The following is a 14,559-nucleotide window of genomic DNA, read 5'->3' on the forward strand; positions in this document are numbered from 1 at the left end:
AGCAGATGAGGATTAAAGAGGCATCACCTTTGGTAAACTTCCAGAAAAGTTTCAGTAGATGTTGGGATCAGAAGCTTGATTATGGGCATTGGAGACTCCATTGGAGATGAGGAAGCAGCAGCAGGTGATGGTGTCTGTTATTTTGAAGATTCTAACTATGATGGGCCTGAGGAATTGTGGCAGCAGGTATAGGGAAATTATAGGGTAAGGGAAGCTTTTTAAAAATAACTCTTGTCATTTTGAGAAGATGGCATAGCTGTGGCAAAGGTGGAATAATTTAGGACTGAGGATATGTGGGGCAAACAGGGGGTCAGGACAAGGAGAAAGGGTGTTGATAGGACTGGTCAGAGAATGTTGAGGGGTACACCAAAGGGCCCAAGTTTGATAAAATAGGATGCTTAACCTAAGCAAGGGTGTTGTCCTGAAAGAAAAGGGCATTGATCTTACGGAAGTTTTAAAAAAGCAAGTGCAATGGAAATGAATGAATGAGGGAGCTCGTGGACTAGGAAATTAGGTTAGTGGGTGGGCCACCGGTCTGCCTCACCTCAGACGTGAAATAGTTGTGAGTCATGGCAAGATCCAAGATGTCAATGGCCAATGCAGAATGTGTATAAATAGGATGCTGGGGTCACTCATTAGAGGGCTCCTGTTTTGGCTGGATAGTAATATGGTTGTCGAGAACTACAATGTTAGTGTCAGGATTTGGTGAGGGAGAGAGAGGAACCCATGAGGCGTGCCATTGTGGATCATGGTTGGGGTTGAGGAGTGTTGCTCAGAGGTTGATACTAAGGTTTGAAGAGGTTAAAAATCAGTGCCATTAATAGCAGAATGGAGTGTAAATGAGCTCAGAGGATCAAAAGAGAGCTAGGAAAAAACTCTTCCTCATACCCCATCTCCATGGTAAGTGAGGGACAGCAGGGGATGCTTCCTCCACTCCAAGAGGCTCTGGGGGAAGCACTGACACCCCTCCGGGGAGACAGATTTCCTTAGGGCATTGCGGAGGGGAGAGTGCTCAAACCTGCAAACTGTAGCTGTGATAAGCTCAACTATTAATTTTTCCTTCATTTCTGAGAACAAAGAAACATGTTAATTAAGAAATTAAGTTAGCTTTGATAGCCAATCAGAAGGGGCCTGAGGATGCCACATTTGGGGAAATGGTGATATCTCAGAGTCTCTTGTTTACAAAGAACTTTCAAAATGAAACTTCTAAGCAGGTAATATCAGAATCAAGAGCCTGGTACTCTGTGTCTGTATATCATACTGCTGATGACATTAGTTTTTTACAAGCCAGGGTCACATCAGAATATGCTCTCATAGTGGAATGAGTGTCAAGTTTCTTCATTCACTGGCTTGTTTATTCATTTATGGAATTTATTCATTTATTCATGCTTGCTGCATACTAGGTGCTGCGACTGTCATAGTGAACTAGTTAAAGGCATCCCCCTCTTTGCAGAGTCTCTGACTTCATAAACTAGAGAAAATCACTCAGTTGTTGTTAGGCCTCTGAGTCCATTCAGTGCACACGTTTTAACAATTGTATCAAAAATGCTGGACATTTTATCCTAATTAAATACATGCTAGTTAATTTAAATTCTAAATTGAAAAACAAGATATTAGAAAAGTATAGATGTTTGTTTATTCTAAATAAGATATTTCTGATACTATACCAGTTTCTCAGGATAGTAATTGATTTGACAACTTAAGATGTGCTGTATATCAGAAAAAAATATTGAAATGTGGAAGATTGGGACTTCTTTTTTGTTTTTGCTTAATGCATTCAAAGCTCAATATGTTTAATAGAAGTACATTACATATTGAAAAGAAAAGCAATACTAAGAAATAACCAAAAAATTTGAATAGGTGGTTCACAAAAAAAGGAACGCGAATGAGCAATAAATAAATGAATAAAAAGTGTTAACTTTAATTAAGAAAATATAAACTTAAAAGTCAGTGAGATGCTAACTCTGGCTATCATATTTACAAAGGTTGTATGTAAGGCAATGTTCAATTATCTTGTATATAAGGTAATATTTAAGGGACTATAAGTGGCCCAGTCTGGTGGGAACAGTTGAGCAGTTTGACAGTGAACATCAATGCTTATTTGGTTCATTCCTTTTATCAGCAAATACCTTCAAGAAATCTGTTGTAAGGAAATGATTAAGCTGTGTACAATACCTTAATCATAGATATTCATTAGGGTTTTGTTTAGCATAGAAAAAAATTAATAAAAAGAAAATAATATTCTCCAGTGAAGTTGAACTTACACATCTCTTCCATCTGTACCCACCTTCTATTTAAATTGGACCCCTCTTTCTGCAGCCCAAGTTTGTCCTCTTAAGCCGATGTTTGCAGCTGGAACAGGGCCCATTGCTCTCCTGTCCTCTCAGTTTCTATAACTGTTTCTGCTCATATCCACTCACTTTTGATATTTCATCAATATATGCCTTTTTGTGGTAACTTAACTTGCCCATGTGGTTTCATTTCTTATATATATATTTAATCTGCTTAGTTATCATATATCTTTATTTATCCTACATAAATATATACATTTCTCTTAATATAAATATATATTTCCATCCTAAGTATGAATAGAGCACATATTCATCAATCAGCCCCTCTGGGTGCTTCTCTAACTGGATTGTACATTCCTAGAGACATATTCGCCCACCACTATGCATGTACCCAGAGTTGGATAGGTCCTTTGTTGAGCAATTGAAGAAAGAAAGGTATTAAGACTTACTGTCCCAGTTGATTGGGGCTCTAGAGAAGGGGTCATAAGTTGCCACTCAAAGTGCCCCAGAGGACTTCTCTGCAAATGCTGCAAATGGGGTCCCTCTGCATAATGTCAGGTAGCCGGTAGGGTCTCCCCTTGGTCATCCAGCTGCTGCCTTAATTAGCTTCCTCAAATACAGGTGCAAGTCTTCTCCTTTGCCCTATCTCAAATACATGTAGGGGCTGCCCATTGCCTGCCAATAAATGTGCTTGATGGTCTGACAAGGACCTCTGCCCCAGAGAACCATCTACTTCCTCACCAGGCTCTTCTCTTCCAGGCTCTGATCTGATCTCCCCGGGTGCTTACCATTTCCCAAACACACTGTGGAGGATTTTCTTTATTAATGCATAAATGTCTATATGCATGTGTATTTGTATGCATATGAATATATATACACACATGAATATATGAATAAGTATATGATCTTTTAAAATCAATTAAAAGAAAAATATGTGAAATCAGGGTCACATGATCCCTGTAGGTACAGAAAATTAAGAATAAGTCAAACATGTTGGGAATTTTAAGTAAAGATAAACCATAGAAGAAGTTAATCTCATTGCTATTGTGAATGGGCAGCTTATGTTTTCATTTACTTAGTGATGACATGCTCTCGCTTTTGATGAACAATTAGAATTAATTTATTGGTTATGTATTTCCCTCTATCAAACAAATTTCAGAGTCCAAACACATAATAATAACTAGACCATTTAGAGTTTGTAAAAATTAATAATGAACTTCTCAAATCTTGAAACCATAGCAAGAAACATGTAAAATATAAACAAGTTCTCAGGGTAGTAAGTAGTTCCATAATTGTTGTCTCTGAATCAGCAGCATCAGTTATCTAGAAACTCATCAGAAATACAAATTCTCGGTCTCCATGCTCAGACCTACTGGATCAGAAACACGCCCTCTAGGTGGTTCTCATGCACACTAAGGTTTGAGAATCACCGTCTTAAGGTGGTAACTGAATTTAGGAGAGGTCGTGTTTACGCCAAAAGATATTTGTTTTTGTTCATTAACAGATGAGGAAATGTTGGGCTTACCTTGGGCTCAGTATTTTATTTATTACAAAGTTATCCAAAATGGTGTGAAAGAAACCTGGGTTTTCATACATTTCATTGCTATTAAAATTATTTTTGCTGACTGGTCTTTCCCTCTCTCATCTTTCCTCTTTGTATTTCCACATGGCAGACGAGTTGGATTTTATGTTAATACTTTCAAAAATGTCTCTAGCCTTGAAGCCAAGTTTCATAAGGAAATTGCAGTGGTGAGTCATGATGATTATTTCTGCATATGGAATATAAAGTAAAGGAAGGTGTATTTTGGAAGCAAATTAAATGGCATAAAGAATTCAGCCTTTTGCATGTTTCTTTAGCAGTGTGTTGTTGCCCTCAGTAACATTTCTACAGTTTTTCGTAGTGAAACTGGATCCCTATCCAGTTTTGTACTTTTTGAAGATTTTACCACAGTTTTACGGTGTTGTTTCTTTTGTTAGACAGTTTATAAAGTTGGAATTCCAAGTGGTATTTTAGGCTAATGAAAAATTGGTCTCAAAATATTTAGGTAATCAACTCTGTTGTTGATTGATTTTTTTTTTTTTTAGTTCAAAAGGGTGGGGTCAATGTAAACAATAAGCTTTTGTTTTCTGCTCTGTACTCTGGTTAATAAATATATATATATTTAGTTTACTTGTGTTAAGTTTGTTTCAGTTTTGACATAGATTTAAAATTTGAACCATATACAGAATTTCAGTTATCCTGAGGCCATCCAAACTATCATAAAATTTATAGTTTCTCAATTAGCAATTTCTTTCTTGGGGAAAATAGACTGAATTGGTACCAGGATGACATGTGGCTAACAGACAAGTGGCCTCTGTCCCTTTAGCTTTGCCACAAACTGTATGAAGTGATGACAAAACTGGGTGACCAGCATGCCGACAAGGCCTTCACTATCCAAGGAGCGCCCAGGTAGGCCTCTGCTCATCAGAGCATTCATAATCTACTGCTTGTTAAAATTTCTGCAATCTGTGAACCAGCCTGTGCTATTTTATTCATCCTACAAAAGTCTCACAGGAGCCTTTTCACCCTAGAAGCTGACGCTAATCTTGTTTTTGTGCTTTCGCATTTACTTCTAGCCCAACTGGGATTCTTCTTCTTGTCACAACAGCATTGACTCTGCCTCTCTCTGCTTTTCCTGAGGCCTGATAGCAACAGTATGAAATTTTAATATATAATGTGTATGTTTGTTATAATACATAATTTGCTATGTACTTATTATTTTCTCTGGAGAAGAAAGGAATTCCCAAAGTTCATGACAATTTGTCCTGATTTTTATCGTTGATGCTGGCTTCTTTTATGAATCTATTTTGGGAAAGGAAAGAGGAAGTATGTGAGATCTCACTTCCTGACTCTTGATCTGGTGAACACTGTGGTGTTTTTGTTTTATTGCACGTTGCTGTTATGAGTATGCCAGTCAGACACCCTGGATCCCCAACGATCCATAGGTGAACTGGCTACCTTGGCAGGGTTTGGGTGCATACCAGCTTTCTCTGGTGATTTTGGAATCCTTTTTATTTCATTTTTCGCAGACTTTATGTACTTAGAGAATGCAGGCTAGTGAGCTGGGAGTCAGAAGACCCAGCTTTTGGTTTTCTGATTCTGCAGTTAACTTTCTTTGCCTTCCTTGAGTAAGTCCACAACCTCTCTGATTAAAGGTCTCATTTTTTTAATTCGATAGAAAAAAAAAAGATACTTTTAAACTATATGGTCTCCAAGTTAATATACAGTCCTGACATTCTATATTTGCCATTTTACTACAAACGCTTATTTGCATACGTTTATGAAAACACACATAGTCATGCACGTGAACCAACTTTACATATGTTAATGCTTGGATCCCTCTAGAGATTGCTAATTTTCTTATTTCCTGCTCTTTGGATTAGCCCTACTTATAGGTTCTGCTATTGTTTCTATATTCTGTGATCAGTAGATATAGCTTCTCTTTCTAAGAGTAAGAATATTGCCTGAAAGAGTACATAAGAGAGGCAGAGTTACTGTTTTCGGTATGGTTATTGCAGCATGGGGCTAGGCGCAAAGGAAGAATTGGAATAGGAATGTCAGAATGACATTTGAGTGTTTTAAGAATGAAGCGCATGAAAAAATTAAGGATTGTTCCCTTGCGTTGAAATGAAAGGGACAAAGTCATCTGAAAATTTCAATGTTGCCGAAGCAGATAAAGTGAAGAAAAAGCAGGGGCATGACCACTTAATTAATGTTCCTTTCATTTTTTTCGACATTCCTCTGCAGAATGAGGTGGTGAGTGAGCTCAGTGGCATCGCTATTCAGCTTAGATTGGGGCTATGTTTCTGTCTGAGGCCATGGTTGCTGGCACATGACCCCAATCATGTGGCGTGTCTGTGTTCTCGCTAAAGGACCCAGTTCCCTCAGCTGCTGTAAATGTAGACGTGCTCTTTTACATTGGGGTACGACTCTCTTTCTTTGAGCTGTAGACTTTAGAAATTCTTAGAGAGTAGGATGTGTCCCGAATGCTTCTTAGTCATCACATTTGGGCTGTTCCCGAGCATCTGGCCACCTGCCGGGAACATGGTGGGTTCTTAGTAAACAAAACTGAATCTTGTCCGATTTTTTTTGCACATTTCAAGGTGTCTGAGTTGAGTAATTATTTATAAGGTCTAGAAAAATAAGTAACTAGTGAATTTATTTCCAAGAGTTATCAGAAAGTACTTCTGCAAAAATCCTTGCTAACACTATCCTAAGGCTGCTTTTTAACATAAAAGTTACAATTTTCAGGGTAGATGTTTTTATAGATTGTGACATGGCAAGATTCTCTTGTAAATAGAAAGTGAAACTAGTAAATTCAATTCAGCTTATGTTTGGAAGATTCTTCCGAGCTTGTTTGCAAGAACAGAGGTCTTGCATTATTAAGACCTGAATTCAGATTCACTAAATTTCTGGGTGATTTTAGGGTTTTAATTTTTAACCTCTCTATGCCCCATTTACAACTTGTAAAGTGGGAGCAATAAAACATGGCTACTGTGAAGACGAGATAATATATGAATGAGGTCTGTGTAGTGCAGATAAATGGTCCCAGTTACCACCATCACTGTTGCGATTAACCAGAATTAACCTGGAAGGGGAGAGTAGGATGACAGATAGTACCTGTTAGGGTTCAGGATTCCTCTGAGATAGAAAACCCCTGATCAGATGAGTACTGTTCTTCAGAAGGTCCCTTGCTTAATCCCCTGTGTTCCTCTAGTGACTCGGGTCCTCTCCGCATTGCAAAGACGCCATCACCGCCTGAGGAGCCTTCACCCCTCCCAAGCCCGACAGCAAGTCCAAATCATACATTAGCACCTGCGTCTCCTGCACCAGCACGGCCTCGGTCACCTTCACAGGTAGGAGGAGGTCAAATATATTGGGGGATAGAGCTCATGGTGAGGTGGCCCCATTAAGGATGATCCCACGGTGCCAGGGCTTTAAGAGACGTTTCCAGTTAGGGAGACTGAGGTGTGAGGCTTTAGGCATTGTGATTGTCATGAAACTATCCACCTGCTTTTCTTATTTGACTTTTGATATTTCCTCCCATGCCCTATATTCAAGTCTTTTGGGATTTCTTACCACATTCTCAGCATGCCCAGGATAGCATGTTCTCTATTCTCCCATCTCTTGATACCAAACCCTTTTCTTTCAATGCTCCTTTTAAATCCTACCTCTGCATGAAACCTTCCCTCTCCTAGTGATTTAGAGTTGGCAGGTACTGCCAAGAAAAGCAGTTATGTTTATATGTCATTTCACATTTTTTGGTACATCTGGACATTTTTTGGTACACGCACTTGCGTGTGAGTAGCCACTTAATAAAACTATATTGAACAAATAATTGAATATAAACAATAAGGGCGGGGCAAAGGTTACTGTAGAGAAAAACTGCCACTTTTATTCTCCCTATGTTGGGTGAAAATGAAATTTCTGTAGAAAAACATAAAGTCCCCAGTCCAGTTCAAGCTTCCTTATACAGATGCTGCTTGCATTAAAAAGGGATTGGGTCCTGAGAAACCCATCGTAAGTAGAAAACACTATAAGTTAAAATGCATTAAATACACCTAACCTATTGAGCATCGTGGCTTAGCCCAGCCTACCTTAAACGTGCTGAGAACACTTACCTTAGCCTAAAGTTAGACAAAGTTATCTAACACAAAGCCTATTTTATAATCGTGTTGAATATCTTGTGAAATTTACTGATTATAGTACACCATAGAACATGATATCAGTCATTCACCCTCACGATCACAGGGCTAACTGGGAACTGTGGTTCACTGCCACTGTCCCACCTTAAGAGAGAGTGTCTTCACACTTTCTATTGCTTTTACACTTTCTATTGCTTCACACTTGCTTATTGCTTTTACACTTTCCTGAAGTCCAAAAAAATCATAGGTTGAACCATCGTAACTCAAGGACCATCTGTAGGTAGTTGAACTAAGAAAAGTCTTGGGAAGATACATGTGTTAAACAGAGCTTTACATTTTTTTACTTTTCAAAATCCTTGAATGGAAAGTGAAATGTAACTGCGTATAGTTGGTCTCACCAATTCAAATGAAAAGCTTGCTTTAGTTTTGAAATTTTAATTTGTTTCTGAAATGAGAAATTATTTTCAGTTTAGTTCAGAAGAGGGTATTGGCCTAGTTTAACCTTAAAAAAAGTATAGGTACCTGGCCCTGCAGCTGTGTGCATTGTACTTGAGTTGAGATGAATGGACTCCTATAGCCTCAGTTTTTTTCCCTTGAACCATGGCTTCTCAGGGCTCACAGAGCCTCCCAAGTAGACAGCATTCTTTACCTGACTCTGGCAGGCTTGCTGCTATGCACAGATGTAAGTTTCAATCAGAGCTCAATCTGTCCATGTAGCTTGTTCTCTTCATGTCTGACACATCATCTTTGACTGGATTAATGTTTGTATTTAATGCTTTCTAGACAAGGAAAGGGCCTCCTGTCCCACCCCTACCTAAAGTAACCCCGACGAAGGAACTGCAGCAGGAGAATATCATCAGTTTCTTTGAGGACAACTTTGTTCCAGAGATCAGTGTGACGACACCTTCGCAGGTAAGTGCCTGGTTCAAAGCTGAGATGTCCATGAAACTCATGTTGGAAAGACTCTCAGGGGTTAGCCCTCAAGAAAGTGGCAGGTGCCAGAACCAGCAATATAATTTTAGTTGTCATTTGGGCTTATTTTAATTACTTGGTTAGTCTGAAGCATTCTTAAATGGGAGATGTACGGTGTTTGAAAATCATCTTGTTTTTTTGATTAAGGGTAGTATATACTCATAGAAAATTGGGAAAATATTGAAAAGTATAAAATGAATTTATTTTATTTTTAAAATTTTTATTTTTAAAAATTGTATTAATAGCAAATATTTTACATATTTATGGGGTACATGTATTTGTTGCATGCATAGGATGTGGAATGATTGAGTCAGGGTATTTGGGGCATCCATCACCTTGTGCATTTATCATTTCTATGCCTTGGTAACATTTCAAGTCATCTTTTCTAGCTACTTTGAAATACATAATACACTGTTGCTGACCATAGTCACCCTAATCTGCTATTGAATATTGGGGCTTGTTTTTTCAATCTAACTGTATGTTTGCATCCACTAACCAACCTCTCTTTATATCCTTCTTCCACCCATACATTCTTCTCAGCCTCTGGTGTCTATTATTCTATCCTCTATCTCCATGAGATTGATTTTTTTTTAAGCTCCCATATTAGTAAAAATATGAGGCATCCGTCTTTCTGTGCCTGGCTTATTTCACTTAACATAATGACCTCCAGTTCCATCCATGTTATTGCAAGTGATATTATTTCATTCTTTTTTGGTTCAATAATATTCCATTGTGTGTATATACCACATTTTCTATATCCATTTGTCCATCAGTGGACACTTAGGCTGATTCTCTAGCTTTACTGTTATGAATAGTGCTGTGATAAACATGCAAGTACAGATATTCCTTTGATATACACATTTCTTTTCTTTTGAATAAATACCTAATAATGGGATTGCTGGATCTTATGGTAGTTCTGTTTTTAGTTTTTTGAGGAATATCCCTAATGTTTTCCATAGCAGTTGTACCAATTCTATTCCCACCAACATTGTATAAGAGTTTCCTTTTCTCCACATCCTGGCCAGCATCTGTTATGTTTTGTTCTTTTAATGATAGCCATTCTAACTGAGGTACGATGACATCTCAGTTTGGTTTGGTTTTGCATTTCCCTGATACTCAGTGTTGCTGAGCATGTTTTTGTATACCTGTTGGCCATTTGTGTGTCTTCTTTTGAGAAGTGTCTATGTCCTTAGCCCACTTTTTCATGGGATTGTTTTTTTAATTATTGAGTTCCTTATATATTCTAAATAATATTCCCTTGTTGAATGAATAGTCTGCAAATATTTTCTCCCATTCAACAGGTTGTTTCTTCACTATATTTATTGTTTCCTTTGCGTGCAGATGCCATTCAGTTTAATAAAGCCTCATTTTTTCTATTATTATTATAGCTTTCTGTGGTTTTGAGGTCTTCCTCATGCAATCTTCCTTTAACTGATGTCTTGAGATGTTTCCCTATGTTCCTTTCTATTTGTTTTACAGTTTTGGGTCTTATGCTTAAGTCTTTAATCCATCTTGAGTTGATTTTTATATATCAAGAGAGCTAGAGATCCAGTTTCATTTTCCTGCGTATGGATATCCAGTTTTCCCAGCACTATTAATTGAAGAAGATTTCCTTTCCCCAGTATATGTTCTTGATTCCTTTATTGAAAATCATTTGGCTGTTAAAATGTGGATTTATTACTGGGCTCTATTTTGTTCCATTAGTCTGTGTGTCTGTTTTTATAGCAATGTCATGCTGTTTTGGTTACTATAGACTTGTAATATGTTTATAAGTCAGGTAATGTGATGCCTCCAGCTTTGTTTTTAAGCTCAAAATTGGTTTGGCTATTTGGGGTCTTTTTTGGTTCCATACAGATTTTATGATTGTTTTTTCTAGTTCTGCTGAAAATGTTGTTGGTATTTTGGTAGGCATTGTATTGGGCATTATGGTTATTTTTACCATATGAATATTGCTGATCCTTGTGCTTTTCATTTTCTTTCATCAGTATTTTGTAGTTTTCCTCATACAGATCTTTCACTTCCGTCATTAAATTTTTTCATAGGTATGTTATTTTGTTATAGCTGTTGTAAATGGGATTGCCTTATTGATTTCTTTCCCTTCTAGCTCTTTATTGGTGTACAGAAATGCTACTGATTTTTGTATGTTAACTTTTTTTATATCCTGCAACTTTACTGAACTTATTTATCAAATTTAGGAGGTTTTCTTGTTGGATTCTTTAGTTTTTTTTCTATCTATAAGACCATACTATCAGCAAAGAGGGGCAATATGGCTTGTTCTTAGCCAATTTGAATGCCTTTTATTTCTTTATCTTGCCTGACTGCTCTGGCTAAGACTTCCAGTACTATATTGAATGGGAGTTGTAAAAATGGGCATCCTTATCTTGTTCATAGAGGAAGGGCTTTCAGCTTGTCCCCCATTCACTGTGATGTTACCTGTGCTTTTGCCATATATGGCCTTTGTTACTTTGAGGTCAGCTCCTTCTATTCCAAGTTGGTTGAGAGTTTTCATCAGGAAGTTATGTTAAATTTCATCAAATGCTTTTTCTGTATCTATTGAGATAATCATGTAGATTTCTCCTTAATTCTGTTGATGTGATGTATTCAGTTTATTGTTTTGCGTAAGTTGAACTATCCTTATAACCCTGATATAAATCCCACTTGGTCATGGTGTTTCATCTGTTTGATGTGCTGTGGGATTTGGTTTGCTAGTATTTTGTTAAGGATTTTTGCATTTATGTTTATCATGAATATTTGCCTATAGTTTTCTTTTCATTGTGTTGTTGTTTGGTTTTGGTATCAGGGTAGTGCTGGTCTTATAGAATGAGTTAGGGAGAGTTCGCTCCTCTTCAATTTTTTTTTTTTTTTGGAATAGTTTCAGGAGGATTGGTGTTGATAAGTTCGACCAGTTCTGGGCTTCTGTTTGTTGGGAGACTGCTTTATTTTTATTTTATTGTAGTTTCAGGGGGGCATATGTAGAGTTTTGTATCATAGAGATATTGCGTGATGCTGAGGTTTGAGCTTCTAATGATCTCATCACTCAGATAGTGAACATAGTCCCCAGTAGGTAGCATTTTACCTTTGCCCACCTCCATCCCTCCATCCCCCAATCTTTTTCTGAGTCCAAACACACAAATGAGGAAGAGAGATGACTCAAATGGTACTACTACAATATATTACCAAACCACAATGACATATATCTGTGACATATATATATGTATACACACCCACACACACACAAAATGACCGGAAAACAATTAACATTATGACAGTAACAAAACCTTGCATATCAGTAATAGCCTTGAAAGAAAACAGATTAAATTAAAGATAAACTGACTAAATAAACAAATGCTTTTCTCTTACAGTTCTTAGTATTCTCTCTTTTGTTTTTACTTTAGTACATAGTTTGACTGTAATATACCATCGAGTAGATCTTTTTGCATTGTATTTGTTTAAGGATATTTGGGTCTCCTATATCTGGATGGCTAGGTCTATTGCTAGACTTGGGATGTTTTCAATCTAATACTTCATTAAATAGGTTTTCTAGCCCATTCGTTCTCTCTTGGCCCTCAAGGACACTAATAATTCAAATATTTCATTGCATTATATTGTCCCAAATGTCAGGAAGGCTTTGTCTATTCTTTTTTGTTTATTTTTGTCTCACTGGATTATTTCAAAGACCTGTCTTCAAGTCCTGAGATGCTTTCTTCTGTGTGATCTAGTCTATGGTTGAAGCTCTCAAATGTGTTTTGCAATTTGGTCAATAAATTCTTCAGTTCCAGAATTTCTATTTGGTTCTTTTAAAAAATATCTATCTTGGGAGGCCAAGGCGGGTGGATCACGAGGTCAAGAGATCGAGACCATCCTGGTCAACATGGTGAAACCCCATCTCTACTAATACAAAAAATTAGCTGGGCATGGTTGCGCATGCCTGTAATCCCAGCTACTCAGGAGGCTGAGGCAAGAGAATTGTCTGAACCCAGGAGGCGGAGGTTGCGGTGAGCCGAGATCGCGCCATTGCACTCCAGCCTGGGTAACAAGAGCGAAACTCCATCTCAAAAAAAAAAAAAAAAAAAATCTATCTATCTCTTTGGTAAATTTCTCATTCATATCCTAAAATGGTTTTCTGATTTCTTTGTTTTTCAAAATTCTCTTGTGTCTCACTGAGCCTCTTTAAGAACAATATTTTGAATTCTTTATCTTGTTTCTTTGGAAGTATCATATTTCCTTGTTGTTTTATGTTTCTGTTTCCTTGTGTTGATATCTGTGCATCTGGTATAACTTCCAGTTTCCAACATCCAATCTGGTTGCTCCTTCCAATTCTTTGAAATTGGTTTTTGTAGGGGAGACCTTTTCCCTGAAGATGTATATATGTTGTTGGTCGGGTCGGACATTTTGACTTTGATTTTGGCCACATGTAGTCGTGTGATCTTTGTGTGATTTATTTGACTGTAAATAGTGTCAGTTGTACTTGTGAGTTCCTCAGTGGCTTTGGGTGCCTTTGCTAGTGGTGGGGGGCAGGGTAAAGTTTTGCTGAGGACAAGAATGCCGATTTGACCCGTCTTTGGGCCCCAGTGGTGGCAGTGGTGGGCTGCGTGTGCTTGTCCTTGGCCTAGTGTGGGTCACGCCAGCTCCAGTGTTAGTGAGTCCAGACAGGGTGATTCTTGGGCTCCAGGTGGCTTGCTCAGATACTGGTAGTGGCAGCAGTGGGATAAGTGCATGGTCAGGTTCTCAAGCCTCTGGGCAGCTGATGTGATGTGGGTGATGTCAGTGGCAGTGGTGGGGTGACCCACTGGAACCCAAGTGGTCCACTCTGGTGTTGGTGGTAGCTGTAACAGGGTGGATGTGCCAGTCCGTTGGGCTGCTGGTGGTGTGTTCTGGTGGGTGCCACCTGTGATAACTTTGGCAGGTTGGGCTGACCCAACCTCAGACCCAGGAGGAATATTCAGGGGCCAACAGTAGTAGACTGGGCTGGGAGATTTCCAGGCCCCTGAACAGCATGCTAAAGTACTGGGGTGATAAGACTGATCCAGTAGCTTGTCCTCAGGTCAAGCTACATTGACGCTGGCTGTGACAGGCTGGGTGGGGTGGTTTCCAGCCTGCTGACAAAATGCTTAGGTGTAAGAAGCACCATGCTGCCCTGTGGACCTGCTACTAGGGAGGTCAAAGCCTCTCACGGTAGGAGCAGTGTAGGGAGATACCTGTGGGACATGTGGTTTCCTCGTGCCTCGGTCCCACTGCAGCCTGCAGGAGCAGCAGTGGGATTTGTCCACAAAGTGTGTGAAGGTGCCTGGCCTCCCCTCTCCCTCTTTGGCCCAGTGGTGGCAGCAGTAGCATCAGCCTTGGCCCCAGGGAGGGATGCAGACCTTTGGAAGCTAGGCTTTCAGAATGGCACCCACTGCCCCTGGGGAGGGCGGGGTGTAGTATAGGCAGGTAGCTCTGGGGCTGTGAAGAGTAGTTTTCTCATTCCTTGGTTCCACAGCAGCCCTCAGAAGTGCATAGGATTTCTCCTTTTAGTACATGAAGGTGCAAGGCCTCCCCTCTCCCTTCTTGAGCTGGTGATGGCAGTGGCAGTGGCAGCCCCAGAGCAAGATGCAGTCCTTTGGGGACTTGG

The 14,559-nt window shown here is 38.9% G+C and overlaps 1 protein-coding gene across 4 annotated transcripts in view; it reads left to right on the forward strand.

Moving 5' to 3' along the window:
- Positions 1–14,559, forward strand: part of AMPH (amphiphysin) — a 270,671-nt gene that overhangs the window by 158,658 nt on the left and 97,454 nt on the right. For all 4 annotated transcript variants that reach the window (XM_012473724.2, XM_064366759.1, XM_064366761.1 and 1 more), the window contains exons 8-11: positions 3,965–4,040; positions 4,658–4,740; positions 7,049–7,187; positions 8,760–8,888. In XM_012473724.2, the coding sequence (XP_012329147.2) occupies positions 3,965–4,040; positions 4,658–4,740; positions 7,049–7,187; positions 8,760–8,888 (427 nt within the window). The remainder of the gene's footprint in view (positions 1–3,964; positions 4,041–4,657; positions 4,741–7,048; positions 7,188–8,759; positions 8,889–14,559) is intronic.

The sequence above is a fragment of the Aotus nancymaae genome, unplaced genomic scaffold (assembly GCF_030222135.1).
Source record: "Aotus nancymaae isolate 86718 unplaced genomic scaffold, 86718_ANA_hifiasm-v0.15.2.pri h1tg000065l, whole genome shotgun sequence".
NCBI classification, from domain to species: Eukaryota; Metazoa; Chordata; class Mammalia; order Primates; family Aotidae; genus Aotus; species Aotus nancymaae.